Source organism: Piliocolobus tephrosceles, chromosome 12 (genome assembly GCF_002776525.5).
Source record: "Piliocolobus tephrosceles isolate RC106 chromosome 12, ASM277652v3, whole genome shotgun sequence".
NCBI lineage: Eukaryota > Metazoa > Chordata > Mammalia > Primates > Cercopithecidae > Piliocolobus > Piliocolobus tephrosceles.
Window position 1 is genome coordinate 21,116,352 of NC_045445.1, and position 19,947 is coordinate 21,136,298.

General features: G+C 40.3%; 1 protein-coding gene across 1 annotated transcript in view; it reads left to right on the plus strand.

Moving 5' to 3' along the window:
* The window catches only part of GPC4 (glypican 4), a 117,255-nt gene that overhangs the window by 66,764 nt on the left and 30,544 nt on the right, over positions 1–19,947 (plus strand). Inside the window, exon 2 of the mRNA XM_023198904.1 lies at positions 12,950–13,108. Coding sequence (XP_023054672.1) covers positions 12,950–13,108 — 159 coding nt within the window. The remainder of the gene's footprint in view (positions 1–12,949; positions 13,109–19,947) is intronic.

The following is a 19,947-nucleotide window of genomic DNA, read 5'->3' on the forward strand; positions in this document are numbered from 1 at the left end:
GATTCTTCCTATCCATGAGCATGGTATGTTCTTCCATTTGTTTGTGTCCTCTTTGATTTCACTGAGCAGTGGTTTGTAGTTCTCCTTGAAGAGGTCCTTTACATCCCTTGTAAGTTGGATTCCTAGGTATTTTATTCTCTTTGAAGAGAATCAAATGGTGTTAAGAAGCCACTAGGATAAGTCCTGTCAGACCTGGGGTGCCTCACTAATAAAGGCAAGCTGGTAGAGTCTATAATAAAGGCTGAGGACGCTGAAAATTTGAGCAAACTCAGTCTTCCAGGAAAGGCAACTTCGTTAAATAAGGGGAATCTGTGCTTTGCTAGTGACCTTGTGTTTCTTAAGTGGCTAATGCATATGTAGAGAAAGGAAAACCAGTGCATGTGATCTATTTAGGTTTTCAAAAAGCTTTTCTTGGTGGTGGTGGGGGGCCGGTGGCCGGTGGCGGGGTAGGGGTTCACACCAAGCCAAGGAAACTCAAAATAACTGGCACACCATGGAATTGTGGGACTGTTTCGTCAAATATTATGATTGACTTTGAGGCAGGAAACAAAGGATAAGGGATAAACGCAGATAATTCTCTGGATAGCAACATCAACAGTGGCATTCACTCCAAAATTAGGACTGAGACAAGTTTTACTTAAAGCTCCAGGAACTGACCTAGAAAAGGAAGTGCGCATTGAAATCGTTACATTTGTCAACAAAACTTTTCTAAATAACAAAGAGCCTATTAAATGGTAGTAAATTGTAGGGCATGTGCCCCAGGTGCTAGGGCATTAGATAATGGGGGAGAAGGAGTTTTTGTTTTGCTTTTACTGAAAATGGCAGGCTTCATATTGAATAACATGCTGCTTGAAGACTTTTCATGGCCAATTGGAGGGTTGAGGAAACTCAGCCTTGCAAAACGACGGGGAGTATGAGGAGGGCTCTGCCCCTCCCTCGTCTGCCCATTCCAAGGTTCAGAACAATTTTTCTCTCATGTTATAAAATTAACCCCTGGTCAACTGTGGCTCATGTCCATATCCATGGGAACTGGGACTTATTAAGAGTCAGTGCAGATCTGTATTAGAGTAAGCTGTAACTTAACTATGACCTTTAACAAGAATTTTGTGGAAGTGGGTTTTAAAGGATGTAATTAAGCACAAACATTAAAAATGTAAATCTTACTTTCCTCTGCACCATTTTATTGATGCCTAGCTAGAATTTTGAGTAATGGTTTGCATGGATTACTGTTTTTTGTTGTTGTTGTGTATTTTTGTTTTGTTTTCAGAATGAAACATTCCCCCCTCCCCCACCCCAAGGCTTGAGTGCAGTGGCATGATCATGGTTCACTACAGCCTCAGCCTCCTGGGCTCAGGTGTTTCTCCCACCTCAGCCTCCCTGACTAGCTGGGATTACAGGTGTGTGGCACCATGCCCAGCTAATTTTTAAATTTTTTATAGAGACAGGGTCTCACTATGTTGCCCATGCTGATCTTGAAATCATGGGCTGAAGCAATCCTCCCACTTTGACCTCCCAAAATGGTAGGATTACAGGCATGAGCCACTGTGCCCGTCCCAGAATCATTTTTCTTTATGTGAGGAAGTGGACTTTGCCATCGGTAGGTTTACATAAAGGCTTTCTAGATAGCCATTTGGAGAAATATCTTTTGGAGAATTCATGATGAATGAAAATGTTATTCTTCTGGTGTATTTTTTCTAGACAGTAAATTTACTGAAAACCTCTTATCATGCTGTATTTTGAGGGGAGAAATTTTGGGTATACTGTGAAAAGGAGGGTTAAGAGAAGGTAAAGACAGCTTTGACCTTCCCTTTTGTTTAAGCTGAAAGCAATTACTAAGAAAGAGAAAATAATTTGATGTGAATAATTGTCATGACTCAGCCAAGTGCAGTGGCTCATGTCTGTAATCTCAGCACTTTGGGAGGCTAAGGGGGAGGATCGCATGAGCTCAGGAGTTCGAGACCAGCCTGGGTGACGTAGTGAAATCCCATCTCTACAAAAAATACAAAAATTAACCAGGTGTGGTGGCACACGCCTGTAATCCCAGCTACTCAGGAGGCTGAGGTGGGAAGATCACTTGAGCCCAGGAGGTCGAGACTGCAGTGAGCTATGCTCACGCCACTGCGCTTCATCCTGGGTGACAGAGCAAAGACGCTGTGTCTCAACAACAACAACAAATTGTCATGACTCACACAATCCATGAAATGTATGTAAAAAGGCAGGCTTTAATCATTCAATTAGAACAATCAGAGAAATGTCTGATATCTCTGAGCCTCCCCACCCACCAACTGTATTTTCTTCTATACTTGCAGCAAATTCAGCTGTTGACCATTTCGGATATTCCTGTGAATTCTAAATGGCTGTGGCAGGCTATCTGAGAATGAGATTCCCAGGATCTTCTTTAGAGATTATTTGGAAATAATAAGGAAAATTACCTGCTGTTGGAAGTCAGTGTTGAGTCAGCCCCTGGGGGAGGAGGAAAGGGGTGTCTCTGATGTCTTCCTGAGGATACCTTCCTCCTTTTGCTTTCTCTGAGGTCTTCTGTGATGGTGTGCAGGAGACTGCCCACTGGGGCAGTCACTGGAGATGCAAAGAAAGGGCAAAGTGCTGGCGGCTAGCCCTCTCCTACTCTGGGAATCACCATGACCTTCCAAGCCAGGTCTGATCAGCTGTCTCAGAGATGGCCCTGCCAAGGCCTTGGTCTACCGGCGATTATGATGTGTGGCGTGGGGGTACAGGTTCCAGAGGGAAAATAAAATCCTCTCCCATGGCGTTTTCTGTCTAGGCTGCTTTTTATTCGTAACTGAATGTATCACTGGGGTTCTAACAGACGTGATCAACCCTGGGAATCTCAGTCTCTATACTGTCTCTCATCTCACTCTCTGTAAAAAGAAAACCTCCGAGTTGGGGGAGTGTGAGTATGAGAAAAATTCACCAGTAAAGCAAGAAGGACTTTGAGGAGAGTTGTGGAAATCTTAATTTCATAGGCGCTATGTAACAAACACCCTCAAAGTCTGTGTGTTTGTTTTTCTCTTAAAGAGCTTGAAACTCACATGTGATGCCTTTAAATCACTTGAATGAGTATGAAATCCATAGAGGCATTTGGAATCATTTATTTGTCCCTAGGCCTTCTGTTAAATTATGAGCCTAGTGAAAATCATAATTGCTACTTAAGAGAACTTCTCTAACGATGCTACCAAGATATGTGCACCTGAATTATTGACAGAAAAGATCTCCTTTGTTAGTTGCGAAACAAGTAAGAGGGCTCCATCTTTTCCTGTCTGCTCCTTGCTACCCGCAAGGGTCCCCAGCACACTTCGTGAGCCTTTTATTAGCACTGCTTGGAAAGTATTTACAGGAGCCTCAGAATTTTTGGAGAGTTTTGGGTTAATCACTAGTAGTATTACTATTCCTTTTGAGTCCTGGAGGTAGTGGTTGTAAATGTGCAAAATAGATGCAGTCGCTCTAGCTGCTCAGAAGTGACGGCAACACAAGGTCAAAGTGTGCATTTCAGGCCATTCACTCAGTTTGGTTTGGTGTGCCTTACTTAATAAACCTTTGGTACAGTTAAAATGGGGATCTAAGATTATCAGAATTGGTTCTTAATTTGTCAGATTGGTTCCCAATTTGCTTATCATTTAAAAAGCAATAAGAAGCCTTGATTGATTTCTATCTGGAGTGCAGTTTAAAGCTGTTATAAGCTGATTGAAATGAAATGTAGAGTTTTAAAGTAGCAACCCTAACTCTTCCAACTACCCTTACATAAAGTTATTCTTACAAAAATATAATAAAACTGATTATTGAACTGTATGTGTTTCTGACTGGCTTTCTGTATCCTACCTTGCAGGATTAGTGGACCTAGAAATAATTGGCAGTCTTAAGCCCTCCGGAGCTATATTTTGGCAAGGTTTTGCAAAATGCTAACTGGCTGCATTTCTCCTACTGATTGGTAGGTGATCTCAAATCATACATCTGCATAATGACTGTAATTTACGTGCTTTGTTATTAAGGTCAGATTACTCCAGGCTTTGGATGCACATAGCACATTTTATGCAGTAATTTCATTCCTTTTTGGAAGGAGGGAGGATGGATTAATGTACACGTCCCTCCACCTCCCTGGAGTTATTAAAACCTTTAGAGATTTTCTTTCTTTGTTCCCATGAAGCAGAGCATTGTATGTTCCTCATGGGGTTCTTAGATAGCTTAGAGGGGCTGGAGTTATATAGCAACCTGCATTTTAGTTCACTTTGTGGCTACATGAATTTAGATCTAAGAAATGAACAGAAACTGTTTTGGTAATGCTTTAGACCAACAGCAAGGAATTATTTTACTTTTAGAACAATAAAAATTAGAAAAAGAGTAAAGTAGCAATTGAGGGATTAGGAAAATTGCTCCAGCAAATAATAGCTTAATACAGCTCCCCAATATTAGAATTACATCAATTATTTATATTTTTGAAAGCGTGATGAAAGTTTTTCCCTGCTGGCCACATGTATTTATGCTTTTTAATTTGAAAGCCAAGACTCGCTTTTCTTTAAAAAAATAACTTCTAATAGAAGGGTTTGAGATTTACAGAAGTTGGGAAGATAGCACATAGACTTTCCTATATCTCACCCCCAGTATCCCGTTATTAACATCTTACATTAGGGTGGTATGTTTCTCATGATTGATGAACCAATATTGATGTAAAATTATTAACTAAAGTCCACACTTAATTCTGATTTCTTGATCTTTTTGGTAACTGTCTTATTGGGATATAGTTAATGTAACAAATAATTCACCTATTTGAAGTGTACAGTGACTTTAAATCTACAAGGTTGTACCTCCATCACCAAAATCAATTTTTCATCACCCCCAAGAGAAACCCTGCACCTTTTAGCTAGCATCCTCACTTTCATCCTTTCCCCTCTACCCCAGCCCTGGGCAACCAAGAATCTACATTCTATCTCTAGATTTGCTTATGCTGGACATTTTATATGAATGTGGATTTTTTTCACTTAGCAGTGTTTTTGAGATTCATCCGTGTTGTAACATGTATCTGAATTTCCTTCCTTCTAATGGCTGAGTAATATTCTGTTATACAGATACAGTAGACCACATTTTGTTTATCCATTCATTTGCTGATGGAAATTTGGCCATTATGAATAATGCTGCTATGAACATTTGCATACAACTTTTTGTTCGATTTCCTTAGTTCACCCCCGCCCCCACCAGTGTCCTTATTCTGTTCCAGGATCCCATCCAGGATGTCACATTATATTTCCTCATCATGTCTCCTTAAGCTCCTGTGGCTTTGCTTTTGATGGCCGTTTGAATTCCTTGGTTGATGGTTTGGTCGCCATCAGTTCACCATCACATATGCATGCCGTTCAACTCCTTGATGTGCCCTATTTCCACATCTTTCTGTACTTGCTAGAAGAGGAAAATTTGTTAAAAGAAAAACTTTGGACATGAGGCAGGAGAATAGGATCTGGAGGCAGAGAACCTCAGGCTAATTCATGTTGACTTCCAAGAACTAAACTGAAAGGAAAACCCCAACTTTCCATGCTTAAGTGACAAAAGGACCAGAGGCTACTTCCTTTGCAACACCACACCCTACCTTCCCCCTTTTTCTGTGTGGCAGGAGGAAAGCTGAAAGTACCTCTGATTGGGCCGGGCACAGTGACTCACACCTGTAATCCCAGCACTTTGGGAGGCCTAGGCAGGTGGATCACGAGGTCAGGAGATTGAGACCATGGTGAAACCCCATCCCTACTAAAAATACAAAAAATTAGCTGGGCGCGGTGGTGGGAGCCTATAGTCCCAGCTCAGGAGGCTGAAGCAGGAGAATGGTGTGAACCTGGGAGGCGGAGCTTGCAGTGAGCCGAGATTGCGCTCCTGCACTCCAGCCTGGGCGACAGCAACACTAATAATAAAATAATAAAAATAAAAATAAAAAATAAAATAAATAAAATAAAATAAAAATAAAAATAAAAAATAAAGTACCTCTTGATTGGTTGCTTTCCCAATCAGACATTTGCATAGGAGTGTAACTTTGTAACTTCATTTTAGCCTCAGACTGATTGCAGGCCACTACTTCATTTGCATGAGGTAAACACCAAGTGGCCAATCGAAACCTCTAGGGGGTGTTTGAACCCCAGAAGATTCTGTAACCGGGGCCCATGAGCCACTGCTTGGGTGGCTCACACCCTGTGGAGAATACTTTAATTTTCTATAAATCTCTTATTTTGTTGCTTCATTCTTTCCTTGCTTTGCTGTGCATTTTGTCCAATTCTTTGTTCAAAACACCAAGAACCTGGACAACTTGCAGGCAAGACCCTCTACTGGTAACAGACAAATTAATTTTAACAGAATTTAACTGAGCAAAGAATGATTTGCAAATTGATCACCCCTCCCGACAACCAGAATATGTTCAGAGGGATTCCAGTACTGCCATGTAGTCGGAGAGGATTTATGGACAGAAAAGGGAAAGTGACTTACAGAAAACGGAAGTGAGGTACAGAAACAGCTGAGTTGGTTACAGCTCAGTGATTTTCTTATTTGAACATGGTTTGAACCGTTGGCCACCTGTGATTGGTGCAAGAGCAGGTTACAGTCTGTTTACACACCCAGTTTAGATTACAGTTCACTATGTATGGAGAAACCTTTAGACCAAACTTTAAATGTGTAAGGAGGCACTTTAGGCTGAACTGAATTTAACAAGGTGCTGCTTTTCTGGCCCCGCTCCCTCACCTAGCACAAGTTGTCAGAAATTGTTCTTCACACAAAACTTAAGTAACTTAGCATAAGATGTGTTCATTTCTTTCTTTGTTTTGCAGTTATACTGTTTTACATTTACATAATACCTCCTTGTTTTCAAAGGGCTTTTTTCGTTTTAAGGTTCCAGTGGGTAACTGACTTTCCCAAGAGTGTTTACCAAAAGCTTCCAATCATGTAGAGCTGGGCTTCAAATCCATATTCCTGACTTCTAGCTCAAACTTCTTTTTTTTTTATGAGGCAGAGTCTTGCTCTGTCACCCATGCTGGAGTGCAGTGACGCGATCTCATCTCACTGCAAGCTCCGCCTCCCGGGTTCACGCCATTCTCCTGCCTCAGCCTCCTGAGTAGCTGGGACTACAGGCACCCGGCTAATCTTTTTCTATTTTTAGTAGAGACGGGGTTTTATCCTGTTAGCCAGGATGGTCTCGATCTCCTGACCTCGTGATCTGCCCACCTCGGCCTCCCAAAGTGCTGGGATTACAGGTGTGAGCCACCGTGCCCGGCTAGATCTAACTTCTTATCCCTAGACTGCTGCTATCTCTGCAGAATAAAAGATCCAAGTAGTTTTAAATAGTTGGAACCTTTTAAATTCACTCCTTAAAAACTCCTTGTAAAAAGCTAAGTTTTCTTCATAACTCAAGTGAGGCACTCTTCAAGAAAGGCCAATGCAAAATCATAGTCTCTTATGTTTGCAATTTACATAGTGCTTTCCAGTCTGTTCTTCTCAAATGTTCCTCACTGTGGTCCTTACCCTTAGGGAACAGTTTGTCTCTCTTATTTACCAAAGGCATTTGGTTGCATTATTGGTAAAATCAGTCCGAGTACCAAGAGTGTCTACCTTAAAAATCCCACTGGTACAGGCAAAGCCTGGGTTCTCTCCCAGTGTCTTGCAATATTTTCTGGCTCTGTTTTCTCCATTTAGGACACTAGGGGAGTAAACACTAGAGATTTGCTTTATTTCCTGCAGGTACAGAAAGAAAGCTGACCCCTCAGTGGTAACTACCAGTATTCCTCTATTACTGCCCCACCTCCCAAAAAAGTGTGAGAATTGGAGAGACACTTTCTTGGCATCTAGTTGGATTTCTAAATGTATTTTCTGAGAGACATATAGAAAATGCTTGTAAGACGTATTTGAAAATAGTCAAGTCAGTAGTAAATAAACTGAGGGCTGGCCTGAGAACCTATCTACCATTTATAACATTTTCTATGGGAAGCTGAGTTATGAGCAACTGAAAATAAACGAACATGAGCTGCATCCCATTTGTACATCAGAGCCAGCCTTTGGTGAGAGGAATAAATGAGATAAAATGAGAAAGCACAGTTTCACAGATTGTTTGCCTCAGAGCGCTGTTAAATGATGGAATAGATTCCTCATATTCAATGCCTACTTCTTTAACCATTGATTTGAAGTGCTTCAAAAAAAGAACCAATACATACTCAGCAGGATTGAGAGTAATTTATTGTGATTGTCTTTGTTCAGCTTTGAAAACTAAGGCATTGATATTAAGACTAAAGAGAAATTACATAGAGCTGGTGTGATTGAAAAAAGTTTGGCTCTTTCGAGTGATTTTTTTGTTTTTAATGCCAGAGAGTTAAGCTTTAAAAGCACGCTTCATTGAATCCCATCCAAGCCTCCTAGGACAGGGCTGGGGGACCTTTTTTCTATTGAGGGCCACTGACCCACAAAGAAAAAAACTAATCAAGGGCCATGTACAAAAAGCAACTTAATTTAGGTGCTTCCTTAGAAAACCATAAAGCATTGAATTCACCTGCTTTTTAAATTAAGAACAAGGAATTCTCAACAAGTACAACAAATAAACCCTTCAGTTTCATATTATGCACCATTTAAGAGGTGGGGTGGGGTCAGAGAGAACTACATGGGTAGAGTGAAAAGAGAGTGGAAAGCAGACAGGAGAGTCTTGAGGGACTAGAAGCGATACATGAAGAAGAAACTATATGTCAAGAGTCATGGAAGCAGGAGATTGAATTAGGGAAATATGGGAGAGAAATGCCAGTTGTAGATCATAATCTACTATTCGCTAAGGTAGTAGACTAATGGTCAACTGCTATAACCAGCTGTTCCACAGCTGGAATTCAGAAGCCTTTCTAGCAACAATTCTTAAGGAAGGGTCAGAATCACCTAGAGCCCTTGTTAAAAAGTACAAGTGTCCAATGCTACCCCCACAGTGGCTGTCTACCTGTCCCATCTTTATTCTGTTGTCCTCGTGTTCAGCTCTCTCAGCCTAAAGGAAAATTTGTGGCATCTTTCTTCAATGAGAAGAATATAAGATCACCGGGCTTAGAAAGGAAATCTCCAGAAAGAAAAGATTTCTCACTCAGACACAGCATTTTTTAGAAGCAGTCTCAAACACATAAGACAGAATGCCTTTCAAATAATATGCACGCCCTAGCTTTCAAAATAAACCATTTTGGGTGCTTAAAGTAGAAATATTCAAGTTAAAAAAAAAAAAAAACTGAATTAGTTGCTCGAGTCTTCAAAGATTTTTTACCAGAATATGGAGCTATAATTTCATTTTCAAATGTACCCAGACTTGTCCTCCTTTTCCTCCCTGTGCTTCTCATTAGCACTAACTAGTTATGGCACTAAATCCCCAGTAGCCCAAGTATGTCTTGGACTACGGGTGTCACAGGGCTTTTGGCAAGAATGTCAAATTACATTTTCAAGTAATGCTTTTTAGAAATGCAGACAGGATAAGTGGTGCATTCAGGGCTATATGGCCCAAAGTGCGAACTTTGCACTGAGGGGCAGATGACTTTGCCAACAGAAACATTAGCCAAGTATCTACCCTGTTGTTGTCCTTTACATAAGGCAAGCCTTTCACCATTAGACAAAATCTTCCCGGAAAGATCTCTCTGAGATGAAAGTGCACTTTTTTTTTTCTTTTTAAAATTAGATATTGCAGGCCAGGCACGGTGGCTCATGCTTGTAATCCCAGCACTTTAGGAGGCCGAGGTGGGCGGATCACCTGAGGTCAGGAGTTTGAGACCAGCCTGGCCAACATGGTGAAACCCTGTCTCTACTAAAAATATAAAAATTAGCCGGGCATGGTGGCACATGCCTGTAATCCCAGTTACTTGGGAGGCTGAGGCACGAGAACCCCTTGAACCCAGGAGGCGGAGGTTGCAGTGAGCTGAGATCATGACACTGTACTCCAGCCTGGGCAGTAGACTGAGATTCTGTCTCAAAAAAAAAAAAAAAAGAAAGAAAGAAAGAAAGAAAAAAAAGGCACCAAAACAAAGACATGCCCCAGTGTTCCAGTATCAGCAAGTCTCGATAAGGTTCTGCTTGAAGGTCACTAGTGGAGATGAGATGGGTGGAGTGCCTGGGCCACTCTGGGCCTTTAATGTGTGCCAGTGTAAATGGTGCCATCCACTTGGACCAGGTTACTAGGAAAACTTTTATTGCTGCTACCCATTTTTGAAGGGTATATCCGTAGTATAAATTTCCTGTGGGTAAGTTTAAGCCTGTCAGCATCTAGCACCTTCTTCAACAGAGAAAATTATTATTTCCTGCTGTCTCTTAGTATTTTCTTGCTTTGAGGTGTATGTGTGTGTGTGTGCATGTGTTTGTGCATGTACCCATGTACATTGGTGGCAGGGAAAAAAGATAGGTACTTTTCTGTGAACTTAGAAACCTATTTTGATAGGATCCAGTAAGTGACCCTTATTATGTGTGAACCCTGTTGACATTAGGTGAGCATAGTTTATTTTCCAAACTCACAAGTTATTTTGCCTTAAAAATTCATGCATACCACAATGGAATCTTTGCAGGTGCTTGAGAAAACAGCCTATCCTATAATGAATTTTAGCTTATAACAATCTTTAAAAATTTTATTTAAAGTCTTTATTATGAAGTAATTCATTTGAACCATCCTCTGTGGGTTCTCATTCTGAGCAATCCAATTCATTTTCTAGAGGGGCTATGAGTGTAATATGTATTAGTTAATTGTGTTAAGACTGTAATGGAGGGAACCCTTACCTCAACCCTGAAACCAGGAGACAGCTGAATCTTTCTGTGTTAATTATGTGTCCCAGTACCAAAGGCCTGCTGTGAACTTGTTAAGCCAGTGAAGAGGGAGTTTTGTTTTTGGTTGTAACAAAGGTGTTTCCATAAAACTGAGCTGTAGCAACCCCTCTTCTGTCACTAACGAGATCTAAGATATTCTGCAGTCTCACAGCTCTAAACTTGATTACACAACCTTTTTTTTTTCCTTTTTTTACTGTTAGAATTATCTGTTGACCACGGTTTTCAGAAATGCCAAAAGAAACTTTCAGCAGTTTCTGGATGAGGAAGTTATTTGAAGATTGTTGCCCTTTCTGCCTTCCTTACATTGTCCTTTAATGCTGCATACTCCCCTTTTTTGGGGGCAGTAACATTCTCCTTACTTTTTAATTGCCAGGAAGGAAGAATGATCGGGAACATATATGATTATATAATTATTTGCATATGTGCAGTAGACAATCTAGTGTTAGTCAAATAAATTGCCAGCTCAATTTTATCTGAAATACCCTGCTACCCTAAAGCTGCTTTGATATCTCTGTTAGGCGAAGCCCTATTTCCTGTAAGTACACATGGCCAAGAAACAGCAATGACCAGCTCATGGACCATTTTGTTTTCCATGATTAGTGTTGTTTGAATGATTAGCTTTTAATTCCCCATCACTTTGTTGATTGGACACACTTACCATTGACAGGTTCATATGTCTTCAATATACTCATTCCTGAGTTCCTCAGATAACCTCTCTCTTCGGATCCGTTTTGACTTACATAGAACACGGACAGCAATAGCAGAAGGAACAGTGAAAGTCAATCCTTGTAAACATGTGTACAAAATTATACCACACCAATTAATATTGGAGAGACTGAAGTGATAGTAGCTAGTGGGGTTTATTTTTGAGTGGCATTGCATCTTGTGGCCATTATGAGGGAAGAGACATTGTCTCTTCAAAGCACAATTTTTGTTCTGTGATGTAGAACAAGGGGGGAACTCTGGGGCATATAGAAAAAAACCCTGCCTAAACCTCACCTTCACACTGCAAGCAAAATGCAGTTGGTATAAAGGAGGGAGATACTTCGTGGGTTGGGTTGCTGTGGAGTGATGTGTCTTTGACATTTCCCTTGACTCTTGGGGCTGCATCACTACATAAAGGCGTTTATTGGAAGTTGTTGGTCTATACTGGGATGATGCTACCCTATACAGAATCATGGGGTAGATACAGTCTCTGACATCTGCACAGAATACATTGGATTAAAAAAAATCTTTTTTTTTTTTTTTTTTTTGAGACGGAGTCTGGCTCAGTCGCCCAGGCTGGAGTGCAGTGGCCAGATCTCAGCTCACTGCAAGCTCCGCCTCCTGGGTTTACGCCATTCTCCTGCCTCAGCCTCCCGAGTAGCTGGGACTACAGGCGCCTGCCACCTCGCCCGGCTAGTTTTTTGTATTTTTTAGTAGACACGGGGTTTCACTGTGTTAGCCAGGATGATCTCGATCTCCTGACCTCGTGATCCGCCCGTCTCGGCCTCCCAAAGTGCTGGGATTACAGGCTTGAGCCACCGCGCCTGGCCAAAAAAATCTTAAACTCAAGGATTGAGGATTACCATTACCCCTTTGTGATTTATCATAGGCTCAGATCATCCAGCATAAACCCCTATAGTTTCCTCTTTGCTGACAACCCTTGAAATGCACAAATCCCTTTGTTTCCCCACAGTGTAACTATTGCACGTATATTTGCTCAGTTTTTGTCTGTTGTCATATATTTTATAAATATTCGTCATTAAGGACAATCTCTCTTGGAGTGTAAACTCCCAAATCTGGAAAAACTGTGTCTTGTTTGCATGATTTCTGCAGTATTTAGCATAGAATATGAGAATCTCTGGGAATTTATAAAAGAGACTTTAGTTGACATGGAATACTATATTGTTTATTGACCACACCAATTTTCCTGTGGTTTAGCCATCTCTCTGATTGGAAAGTTATTTTGCTTTTTGGAGAGGGCTTTATTTATTTTCTCAAAAAGGGAATGAATATTTTTAGGCTTCCTGGAACTTGTTAGGTACACATGATGCCTGGGCCTTTGCAGGAACCTCACAGGTTGAAATGAACCTAAATCAAACCCTTCCCTCTTGGACTTGATGAATGATGGTAGACATTGACTGTCCTACTTTTTATCTTGCAGGTGATCATTTGAAGATCTGTCCCCAGGGTTCTACCTGCTGCTCTCAAGAGATGGAGGAGAAGTACAGCCTGCAAAGTAAAGATGATTTCAAAAGTGTGGTCAGCGAACAGTGCAATCATTTGCAGGCTGTCTTTGCTTCACGTTACAAGAAGTTTGATGGTATGTTATTCAAGTCATATGTAAGAGCTGGCAGTTAAGTCTGTACTGTAGCTTTTTCACAGCTCCTCTGCTCCCTCAGTGCTTAAGTTTTCTCCCAAGATGTTGTCCTTGTTGGATACCAGAGACGAGTTAGCCCTGTAGCTTTATGGCTAGAACACTTCCGGATGCACTGGAATCTGTATGGTAGGCATTATGGAAATATGGTCACAAGGAGCCAAAAAATAGATTAGTTTAACTTAAATGCTTTCATTTATTTTCTTGGATGAACACAGAATAGTGTTGTTGACGCAAATCCCTTTTTTAAAAAAAAGACCTCCTAATAAAAAACAGGCATCTGAAGACTGTCTTAGTCAAAATAGAGAGAATTTACAGATGCTGGACTTCAAATTAAATTTCAAAATGGATCCCCAAAGACAACTAGAATTCCTAAAAGTTTTGCAGAACACAGACAGGATTAAAGTTCTTGAGTTTCCATGCAGCAGAGACCCAAAAGTAGCTATTTTACTATAGTCTTCATTAAGCTGGGCTCCATCCAGCCTCACATTAACCGAAGCTCTTGCATAGTCTTTTCATGTAAAAGCCACAACAGAACGCATTCTAATCACCTGTGCCAGACATGACTTCTCACAGGCACACTTTCTCTTAATATTGAAGAAATAACCAGTATGAGCCAATTGAGAGTGTACTTTGGTCCTATCTGAACAATGGTACAGATAACAGACTTTAAAAAATAGAATATGGAGTCCAAAACACCTCAGGATTCTTTTCCCTGGTGCTGTTCACTCAGTTTGAAGATTGTTATGAAGTAGATTTAGTTTTAAGAGGAATGATTTCCTTTGTGCCTGTTTTAAAGGCCATTCTAATTACATAGTACCTTTGAAGCATGCTTTTCTTGACATTATGTGTGGTGAAGAAGTACAAGACAAATTTTCTAGATATGAAATGTCTTTGAGTATTTCTGCAAAGGGCTTGTTACCATGGTGAGAAAGTTAGACTAAATTAGATTTGATATAGCTGATAAGGCAGTCCTCAGTTAAAGAACAGGTTGTATTTCAAATGTTGGCTTTGAGATTTGTTATTTCAAACTTATAGCCAATTTAGTAAGTGTTAGGGTCCCAGGTGAGACCACAAAAGCATATTTAATCTATAATGTAGTTGAACTAAAACACTGTCTATGTAGTATGCCATTGATCCTACCCATTTTTTCAAACACACTATGTGGAAAATTGTGTCTTAGTTCTATTACCTTTCCCTGGATGAATGGGAACAATTTATATATCTATATATCCTTCTTATTACCCATATCCCTGTACATATATGCTGTAGCTGTTAAGAATATTTAACAGTATGTTAATACCACGTGAAAATGGGTGTTACTGGCAAAATCTATCATTAGACCTCCCCTGTCTCTCCTGATCACTGAATTATTATTATTGAAAATAATGGTGTTTTCTTGACTATAGCATTTCTCATTCAAGATAATAACCTAAGTCTTTTACTTTGGGGAGAAAACTTAGATAATTAAATGGTCATCTTTGAAAACTTAAGATGTTGATATTTAAAAATCACCATTTAGGGGCTTCATAATGGAATTTAGAAGGAAAATAAAATCTGCTCTTTAGAAATGACTCTCCTGTTGGCAGCACAATGTAGTGGAGATAGAGTTGTTGCCAAGTTCCAAGGCCTTCTACTCCAAGCCACCTCATTTCTTGTTAGACTTCTGTCTTCCTGGCAGGGAGCCCACAGTCATTGCCTATGGGCCTGCTGGTTTAGCTATTCTTTTCCCTTCTCGCTCCCCATGGTTTTATAGCACTACTATGATTCCAATGTGTAGTTTTTTTTTTTTTTTTTTTTTTTTTTTGTTTTTTTTTTTCTTCTTAAACCATACAGAGAAACTTTATCTGTAAGTGTTAACATGTGTTTTTTAAAAAGGATAGAAAAACAGTTTTTCTTGCTCTTCCCTACCAGGCTTCACATTCAATAAATGTGTTAACACTATGCCTTGATCAGTTTCAAAACTTTAATGATTATGAAACTCCAGTGTTTTTTTCTGACTTCAAATTAAAATATGGCATAGGCTGGGCATGGTGGCTCGTGCCTGTAATCCCAGCACTTTAGGAGGCCACGGTGGGCAGATTGCTTAAGCCCAGGAGTTCGAGAGCAGCCTGAGCAACATGGCGAAACCCTGTCTCTACTAAAAATATGAAACTTAGCCAGGAGTGGTGGTGTGCGCCTATGGTCCCAGCTATTTGGGAGATTGAGGTGAGAGGAACACTTGAGCCTGGGAGTTCAAGGCTGCAGTGAGCCAAGATCATGCCACTGCACTCCAGCCTAGGCAACAGAACAAGACCCTGTCTCGAAACAAATAAATGAAATAATATAACAAAATACAGCATAGACAATAAAGTTACGAAATATAGATACAAGTGTTTTTTAAATAGGTAGTAGCTGAAATGTATTTGATCTAGAGATCAGTATACTGGAATGCTGGAATACTGGAATGCCAGAATACTTTGCACATTTTCTCCACGTTAGGTTACAGAAACAATGAGATAATTTTATAAAAATCTTAGTTGACTGGTACCCAGCAAATCATAGTCCCCTTGTGGATGCTGCATTGATTGACTAATTTTTTTTTGTTTGTTTTGAGATGGAGCCTTGCTCTGTTGCCCAGGCTGGAGTGCAGTGGCACAATCTTGGCTCACTGCAACCTCCACCTCCTGGGTTCAAGTGATTCTCCTGTCTCAGCCTCCCAAGTAGCTGGGATTACAGGCACACACCACCATGCCCAGCTAATTTTTGTATTTTTAGTAGAGACGTGGTTTCACCATGTTGGCCAGGCTAGTCTTGAACTCCTGACCTCAGGTGATCCGCCCGCCTCGGCCTCCCAAAGCGCTGGGATTACAGGCGTGAGCCACCATGCCTGCCGATGATTGACTAATTTTTAAGACTGTCAATTAGGACTTGCCAGTAATTCTCAAGGCCTGCTAATCCAAGGGCATTGATTAACAGGCTGCCTATAGGATATGTCTTGATTTTCAGAAATTCAAGGGTAGATGCTTTGGTCAAAGAATTATCCAAACTATTATAATAGCTAAACCCTGGCTCTTTGGTGTGAATTGAAGAGAGAAAGTTGGGCAGACTAAAAAGATGGTGGTAGGGAACCAAGATGGAGCAGTGAAGTTGCACAGAGACAGCTGGGGACATATAGTAAGGAAATAGTAAAAGGACACATGGAAATATTCTGGGTCAGGCAACTTCAAGGGAGTACCTTTTGTCATCTGCAAGCTTATAGTGCAAATTCAAAGTGGTGACCTTGACCCCAGACAACTTTGTCTACCATCAAAACCTGTCTATGTCTATGAGATACTACTTCTTTCTAAGGTAGAAATAATTACTTTTAAAGTAATTATTGAAAAAGAAAAAACTTTTCAACAAAAATAAAGTTTGGGGGCTTGTAGAGAGTTAGCCTTCTGTTACTGGAAATAATTCCATTATCCCAATTTTCCATCATTCTTCCTCAGTTGACCCTGGTCAGGGTTATAGTTGCCAGCTCTGGCATTTTTGGAATCATTGGATTTGAGAGATGAGTCCCTTCTCCAGTCCCTTACCTCTAAGGCCCTTTTTTGTTCTGCACTTTTAATTTTCTATCGTTTGCATATCTCAAGAGACTACTCTCTATATCAGTTTTTAAGATATAAACGTGTGTGTGTGTTTGGATTTGGGTGAAGTACAAGAGAAAACTTCCTCCCCCTCAAAAATTATCACATTTATTATATTTTAAATACATATAACTGAGTTTAAAGATTGGCCTCTATGTTTTTCTATGCTGACATTTTTTAAACCCACTTTATAACTTAGGGTGTTTAATACCAGAAATCTGCTATCTGCTGGAGACATAGAGCCAGATTGTGGTGGTGACAGAGCTAGCTGCTCCCCCTCTTGGCCAATTCTGGGAATTTTTTTCATAGTAGAGCTGCTAATTAACTTAGCTGAATTAGTCATCTCATGAATATGCTAATCACATACTTAATTCAGGAGGGAGTTAGGGAAAATTGCTTGGCAAAGGGAATAGAAATAGAAGTGGGGCATAATCCGTGTTTTGGGACTACAGCATGAAGACCCATCCCCAAATGCCTGGCATTTTGTGAGAAAATAGTTTTTAAAAGAAGCATAGTTAAAAACCCAAATTGGGTTAAGGTGATTACAGCTGCCACGTTAAATGTATTTCTGAATTACCTAGTAAAAATGATGTTATAACTATGAAGTAATATCATTGCTATATAACTGCCTGTATCAAACTGTAGATATTTTGCATGTTTGAAGAACTAAGGAAATGCATGTTGTCTGATGCTAGTCTGTTGGGAAAACTCCTTTGTCATTTTTAGAGCAAATTTAGCAACTTTGGATGGGAGGCAGTGCACAGTGAATTATCATCCTAGTTCTGCAGTGAACCCACTGTGACTGTGACCTGGGGCAATTAATTGAGTCTCAGTTTTCCCATCCATAAAATGAGGGGGTTGAGCTAGATGCTCTCTAAAACCCTTTCAATTCTACCAATTCTGTGAATCTTTTAAACATGTGACTAGACCAGCTGCTTTAGTGAAAGGCCTTACAAGATGTTAATTAGCCGGCTGTATGGTACCCTCTATTTTCCCTCTATCATTTTTTAACTCTCAGCTACTTTCACCAGGTCTTTGAAAAACCCTCCCATGAGCCTGAAGCTTGTTAACTTGAATAATAGTAGAAATTTTCTGAATTAGCTTAAAACGCACATAAAAGAAATAATTGTCTGTCCCATTTATCTGTATGGGCCAAGTGTAAACCAAGCAGCTACCCTTCCCTTAAGCCCTAAGGCCCCTTGTTTCCTATCACTTCACAGAGGCAGGGCACGAAGCACTCTTCAGACTTAGCAGAATCTGCGTTTTAATCACTAACTGCAAATTTTCTGTAGTTCATATTAGCCATTAACCAGTGCAGAGGCTCAGTGAGTGGGAGGCATTAGAATTTATATGCCCTTGAAAGGCATATCTCAGTGGAAGTGAGCTGTCTGCTAACCTTAAAAGACAAATATGTCCAGCTAAGCTTCATGGCCATTGACTAAGCTGAAATTTCTGTAATTTTCCTGACCCCTGACCTTAACTATTTTCTACCTATATAGATGGATTATTATCATTTATATAGCCACAGTTACTTACTAAAGATCCCCTGAGAGGGTTTTAGATTGGAAAAAGTCTGTAACATCCTCAAACTAAGTGTGTCACAGATATGCATAGCATAACATACAACACTGATCGGTATTGCTTTCTGAAACCTCTGCTACAGTACAGCGGGCAACATTTCATAGGCTGAGTAGCCTCAAAAGTACAGAGAAAGACACGAGGCCTTCTGGCCTTCCTGCAAATGCAGTGTTTCTTCCAGATTATGAGAGTGGTCTTCGATTTAGTTCGAAAGCACTGCTACTCTTTCCTTTATGATTCTATTTTCTTTTCCTTCCATATGAAAGAGACTAAAAAGCCAGCCACCTTTGCTAATTCTTTTATAATCTCTCTGTGAAACTTGACCAGAATGAGCCACTGCAAGCTTACTGTAATCAAATCAAAAGCTCAGACAAAATGCACACATTTCTCTATTGACAAAGGTTTTCTGCCTTTTGAGTTGTTATCTGAAGTGTGACCAATTGTGGCTGTAGCATTGGCTGTCTCATAGGATTGAAAATGTGTGTGTAGCTTCTACAGAGCCCAAAGTACTTTAACTTTGGGTCTTCTCCTATTAACTTTGACTTCTTCAGAAGGCATGACATCAGCAAGAAGCAGTGGATCTGTCTGGAGGGAAGTAAATACATAGAGGAGCTTCAAATGAACTGCTTTTATCAACTCTCTTGGTTCATTACTCTTTGGGCCTGGGAGTTTGGAATGTTGTTCATCACTGCCTGCTCTGCTTCTATATGTCTGTCTGTCCAGGCAAAGAACAGGGGTTAGTTGATCTAGCCCTGACTCCAGCCGATTGACTGAGAGAATTCCCTATCCAGACAGGCTTCAGCCCTTTCTTGTTCATTGTCCACACCCATCTTCATCACCCTCTCTCTTGAAAGAATTAGCAGAGCAATGGAAACTCTTGTAATAAATATGACTCTAACAGCAAGGATGGTACATGGACACACCTTTTCTGCAGATAGATTTGTCAATGTGTCAGCAGTTTTGAATATGTTCATACTCATTGATTTAGTAATTCCACTTCTGGGTGTGTATCCCAAGGAAAGAAAGATCTGCATAAACACTTATGTACAATGTTAATAGGATGTTCATCACAGCATTATTTCTAGTAGTAGGAAATTGGAAATAAGCCTGCATGCCCCACAGTGATTACATTATTCTCCATCCATGTGGTGTCATTGTATGCAGTCATTAAAAATGATGCTTCTGCTGGGTGCAGTGGCTAACGCCTGTCATCCTAGCAGTTTGGGAGGCCAAATTGGGTGGATCACTTGAGATCAGGAGTTTGAGACCAGCCTGGCCAACATGGTGAAACCCTACCTCTACTAAAATACAAAAATTAGCCAGGCGTGGTGGTGCACGCCTGTAATCCCAGCTACTTGGGAGGCTGAGTCAGAAGACTCACTTGAACCAGAGAGGTGGAGGTTGCAGTGAGTTAAGATCGCACTACTGCACTCCAGCCTGGGTGACAGAGCAAGACTCTGTCACAAAAAAAAAAAAAAAAAAAAAAAAAAAAAAAAAAATGATGCTTCTGAAGAAGTTTCAAATACATAGAAAATACAGACCATATAGTGTTACATAAGAACACGGTGCAAATACATTTTGATTTCAACCATGTAGCAA